General features: G+C 39.1%; 1 protein-coding gene across 1 annotated transcript; it reads right to left on the bottom strand.

The window, feature by feature from the left end:
- Positions 1 to 156: 156 nt before the first annotated feature.
- Positions 157 to 4,443, bottom strand: crk (v-crk avian sarcoma virus CT10 oncogene homolog). The gene is made up of 3 exons (XM_053507963.1): positions 3,943 to 4,443; positions 2,477 to 3,045; positions 157 to 2,389 (listed from the first exon to the last, which is right to left on the bottom strand). The coding sequence occupies exons 1-3, from the start codon at positions 4,160 to 4,162 to the stop codon at positions 2,252 to 2,254; spliced, it is 927 nt and encodes a 308-aa protein (XP_053363938.1). The 5' UTR covers positions 4,163 to 4,443; the 3' UTR covers positions 157 to 2,251.
- Between the last annotated feature and the right edge of the window lie 1,049 nt (positions 4,444 to 5,492).

Genomic DNA, 5,492 nt, shown 5'->3' with positions numbered 1-5,492 from the left:
GTAATAGCACATTTCTTATAAGAAAAAATGTCTATGATTCCTGATTTTTGGGCCACTCAATATTTTCCTTTAAGCCAATATGTATTTGGCATTAATAAGTACATGTAAATTAGTCACATACAGTGTGCTCCTCAAAATGACTGACAGACAAAAGAACAGGGTTTAAATAGTTTACTATTGGGGTTATCTTCATTTCATGTACAGAGACAGGCTGATCCGAGAAAAGGAAAAAAAAAACATTTAGATGTTTTATGAAAGGACGTAGATGAACGTAGATTAATGTCATAAGTAAATATGTCAATTTTACTAAAGGCAATAAAAATAATACTTTAAGTACAAAAAAAAAGTATGGGACATTGACACATCTCAGACTTGGACATAACTCACTGTGGTTCTTTTCTTGGGTAGATTAGTTAAAATGACAAAGGAATGGAACAATGAAAAAAATTAGCTCAGAAATAAGACTCACCTTAAGCCTCTATTGATCTTCATTTTATACCGTTTATGACAGAAATGAGGAAATCAGGTAGGAAAGTTATCTTTTATAATGTGTACTAATAAAATATCAAAGCAGCCTGAAAAACTGGTTTAAAGCTTCCATTGTTAACATCTAATATTTTATGGCTTTATTTAATGTTTCAAATTAGATTTTTGTCTTCGACCTGTAGAAACAGGGGCATACTTCCAATGAGATTTTATGCTCCATATATACTTGCCTTATCACTTATTAGCATTTAGCACTAAAACAGAAAAAGAAAATCCTTCATTAATGTGACGAATAAATTTGACTTAGCCTATTTATTACTTCTTCATACCCAAACTTCACATTTCGGTTATAATGGAGGGTAAAACTTCTCAGGTGATTGTGCCTATTCAAATCATTAAACACGATGTTAATTTTAATCATTCAAATGACTGCTAAGAAAAATCATGCCCCTGGTGTGTTCTGATGGTCTTTCAAATTAATACTATACATTTGTTCATTTAGTCAATTTCATTTAAAACGAAAACACACACACAAAAAAAAATACACTGTTTAAATACAAGCGGGCTTGTTATGATCCTTGTACACTATTTTATCAGTTGCTTATGAGACTATATTAAAGATGATTCGCTTCAGTTATTTGGCGCTTTTACAATAAAAGGCAAACAGCTGGTTAAAGGAACTATTATTGTTATATATAATGAGTGATAACATTGCCACTATAAAGCAGTGAAGTGTGATCGCAAATATTGCTGTACGGTTAAACTGATACTCAGCCGGCTTACAAGTACATAAAACAATCATAAATGAGAAAACTACTGTAGTGTTCTAGACACTTCTAGAGAGACATTGTTGAGGCATTTACATTTTACACAGTGACATGTACAATCTCACTGTGTTTATCAAAGTGGTAGAATTGGTTGCATCTTCATGTGATACTGTAGTGGGGTAGCGTAAATAGGTTAAACGAAACAAAACAACAACAAAAAAAAACATTACAATAAAGTACTACTGCTTTTACCAGACACACAAGTTCAATAGAGTGAACTTGTGCTCTCGCACCCAACCAAAATTGATTTGTAAATGCTAAATAAAGTGTCCAACGGGCCAGAAAGCCTTTCCTCTAGTGATCAATAAGAAATTAAAAGGATGGTTTAACAAACAAAGACTTAACACAAAAATACTTCTGTGTGCACAATAATGCTTAAAGGAATACAAAATTTAGCATATAATAGTAAACAATACGTGTATGATCAGCATTTTCTCGCAGACATCTTGTACATAATCACGTGGTAGATTATTTGTAGTGTGACGGAAGGCTCCAAACAAATCAAACCTTCAATGCAGCCGGATATTAGCAAATCAGTACGAGTAGTGTATGCTACTCAACCGCCGAGCAACAGTCCCTTAGAGCAACACCAAACTGCTTATATTTTGAGTCCAAGCAGACTTGTCCTCTTTTGTGTGTTTCTCTTCTTTTTTTTTTTTTTTAATGCACAATCATCATACCAACATTCAATCTATGGCAAACTACTGAAATGTCCATGGCGCTTAGTGTCTACTGAACGATTAACTTGAACTGTTGCATAAGATCTAATCAGGAAATGGCTGTATATATTGGCATGAACGACATGATGGCACAGAATTAACGGACATACAGGAAAAGGATCTAGTAGAAGAAGATACTGCTGGGCATGTCAGTTATGAGGTGTGAGAGGAGAGGGTGTGTGCATTTAAGGGCTGTATAGGAAAACCAAGTCTTCATTTTCAGCTCGGGTCATCGTCGGGGTTGTGCTGATCCAGTAAGCGCACATGCGTGAAGGGAAAATGACCTCTCTTTCCCTTGCACTCGCCTTCCCATTGACCGTTCACGTTGATCTTTGTCACCATTACCAAGTCGCCAACCTGAACCGGGGGAAAAAATTTTATTGAAAGAATTCTTAAAAATAATAATAAAAAAAAAAAAAATAATTCTCTCAATTGATAATTTACCTCTAAAGCAAGCGCTGTCTTATCATAGGCATTGGGTACTCTTTTCTGAACCGCTCTGGCCAACACAGGCCCGTTTTGCAAATTGGGTAAAGACGTAGGCTGGGCATACGGGCCTGGCTCGCCGAGCAGAGGAGGTTGGGAATTGTGGCCATCCGAGTTCCCCACGGTGCCCGTTCCTCCACCACACAGAGTCCCTGAAGTGGGAGAAGCAGGCCGGAATTTCTCAACATACGGCACAGGGATCATACCCACACGGCCTTCTGAATTCTGCGCGTTCCACCACTGCTCTTCGGGTTTCTCCAGGACACGCAGGACATCGCCCTTTCGAAAGGGTAGGTCCTCGTCGTCATTGCCAGGGAAGTCGAACAAAGCACGGACATATTCCTCTTCAAACCTCTGAGGAACGCCTCCCGGCCCCGTGCTAGCAAGACCAATCCCAGAGTACTTGGCTTTGTTGATGGGCTCGATCAGAGTAGTGGTGTCCAGGTAGTGTATCTTATAAAACTCCAGCAGGGCAGGTAGTGCATCAAATTCCTGGTCTCCGATACGAAAGCGAGAGACAGCCAGGCCTGAGAGGTGGTGGTGGGGGGGGGGGGAAGAGACAACATATAAAATATAATGTCTGATCAATACATGGCAAGATTAGTTGCCTGCGTTGTTTCGAAAAAGCAGCTTAATTTGCTGGCCAAAGCAAGTGTGTGCAAAATTTATATTCAAAATTGGTTAAAATTTGACACCAACATATTAGATATCTTTTAAACAAAAAAAAAATATTATATATATTTTTTAATTAAACCTTAAATATATGATGTAAAATAAGAGAACAAAACAGGAGTTTGTCGGTAATCTGTCAATGTCAATTGTTTAAACATTGGTTAGCAGAACAAATGCGAGTTTATTATTATAGTAATATTAAAAATAACAATAATATAGCGCCAAATTGTGATGTAGAATAAACGAATAATTATTTTTATTCCAGTTATATTTGGGACTTTCTATTCCACTGCATTACCTGGTCATGGAATTTCACTGGTTGCCTATTTTTGCGGGCTAACTAGCTAAGCTAAGGGGGACTCCTTGTGGTTTTATGGTTTCTAACTAATAAAACAAAAATTGGTTTGTGAATACTGTATCAAATGAAGTAAAATACTATTTCTGGAACTCAGACAACTAAACAACTAGAAATACGTCAAGTAACACCAAGTTAGTTGAGAATGTTAGCATGCGGCTAAGTAACCTTCGCTAGCTAGCCTGCTAGCTAACGGACACATTAAAACACTACAAGTTAGGAAGATATCTAAAAAAGGTGTGTCTATATGATGATCAGTGTGGAATTATAACTCTTATAATTAATTATGTGGTTAAAACGACGCCTTTAAAGCAAAGAATGCGTAGCTTAAAGTAGCAAGTGTGTATGCTAGTTAGCTTAGCTTGTTAGCCAGGTCCATGCATTAGCGTAGCCTTACCCGGGGCGGACTGCCGGCTGTTGCTGATGCTGTTGATGATATAATGAGAGACTTTAGAGTTTTCTGACACAGACAGGACATAGTCTCCGGGGCTGGTAATAGAGTCCCGCACTAGAAAGACGCCATGTCTCTGTCCCTGCAGAAGGGACACGGCTTCTTGTCGGCTAAGTCTTCCCCAGTACCAGCTGCCCCGGTCCTCCGCGTCGAAGTGTCCGGCCATGGCTGCCACCCAAAGGCCGAGGCTTCTCCCGGGCCTGCTGCGTGTCCGGATCCGCCAGCCGCGCTCAGCTCATACAAAAACTTCAGCACCTTTCCGCTGATAAACTCGTCCCGATCGGCCTCAGCATTCGCCTTTACTCTCACGAAGAGGCCACTGCTCCAACGCACATGTGCACCAAGCAACCCGCGGAAATCTTCCCCCAGATTAACGGATTAAATGATGGCACCCCGACTTGCACTAGAACTTGTCACTGGGGAAGTTCAAATATTTGAAATGGCGGACTGCTGAAACAAGCGTTGCCCTTATTTCCCGGATGTGACGTCACACCCTCGACACCTTCCAGAAAAAAACACACCTTCCAGAAATAACCATTTTGATATAATTTTTTTTCTGTCAAATTACAACAGGGTTAGGTCATGCGAGGGAAAAGTGACCAAACATACACACACACACACACACACACACACTTAAAACGTTTGCTTTAATACTCAGAACTGGGTGTACATGTTTGGGTGTGAAATGCTTGTAGTTTATTTAAAAGTGTGAGTCATGTCCAGCCTTTTAATCCCTTATACATTGTGGAAAGATTTAACAACATATAAATTCAATTATTACTATATAAACCACATGGACAAAAGTATTCATTATATTAAACCTGCAATGACCTCCGAATACATATGCTTCAATGTGGAGTTCCACTTTTCTTGAAGGCTGTCCACAAGATTTTGGAGTATTCCGGTGGGAAACTGTGCCCATTTATTCTGTAGAGTATTTATTAGGTCAGGCACAGATGTTGGACTGAAAGGCCTGGCTCGCGAACTCTGTTCCAGTTTATCTCAAAGGTGCTCGATGGGGTTGAGATCAGGGCTCCATGTTTGGCCCAGTCAAGTTCTTCCACACTGAACTCATCAAACCATGTCTTTTTTTCTCCTTGGAATAGAAAAGGGCCTTCCCCAAACTCCCGCCACAAATTTGAAAGCATATCATTGTCCAAGATGTCTTGGTATGCTGAAGCATTAGGATTGTTCTTAACTGGGGATAAGGGACCTGTTTGAAATAGCTGAATTTAATAATTAACAGGTCCGGCCAAATACTTTTGTCCTTATAGTGTATATATGTTTATTCTTTTTTTTTTTTTTTACACTCACTGTTAAAAAGAGAATTTTAAGATTTGCTGTGGCTCAAATCACCACTGGATGTCGCCATCGCCTGTAGTAAGATTTATTTATTAATTAATTTATTCATTCATTTATCTTCTATACACTTTTTCCTGTATGCAGGGTTGCCTGGAGACTATCTCAGGACACTTAGGGCAAGAGGTGGGGTACAG

The sequence above is a fragment of the Clarias gariepinus genome, chromosome 11, assembly GCF_024256425.1.
Source record: "Clarias gariepinus isolate MV-2021 ecotype Netherlands chromosome 11, CGAR_prim_01v2, whole genome shotgun sequence".
NCBI lineage: Eukaryota > Metazoa > Chordata > Actinopteri > Siluriformes > Clariidae > Clarias > Clarias gariepinus.
This window is presented reverse-complemented; position numbering and strand designations above follow the sequence as displayed.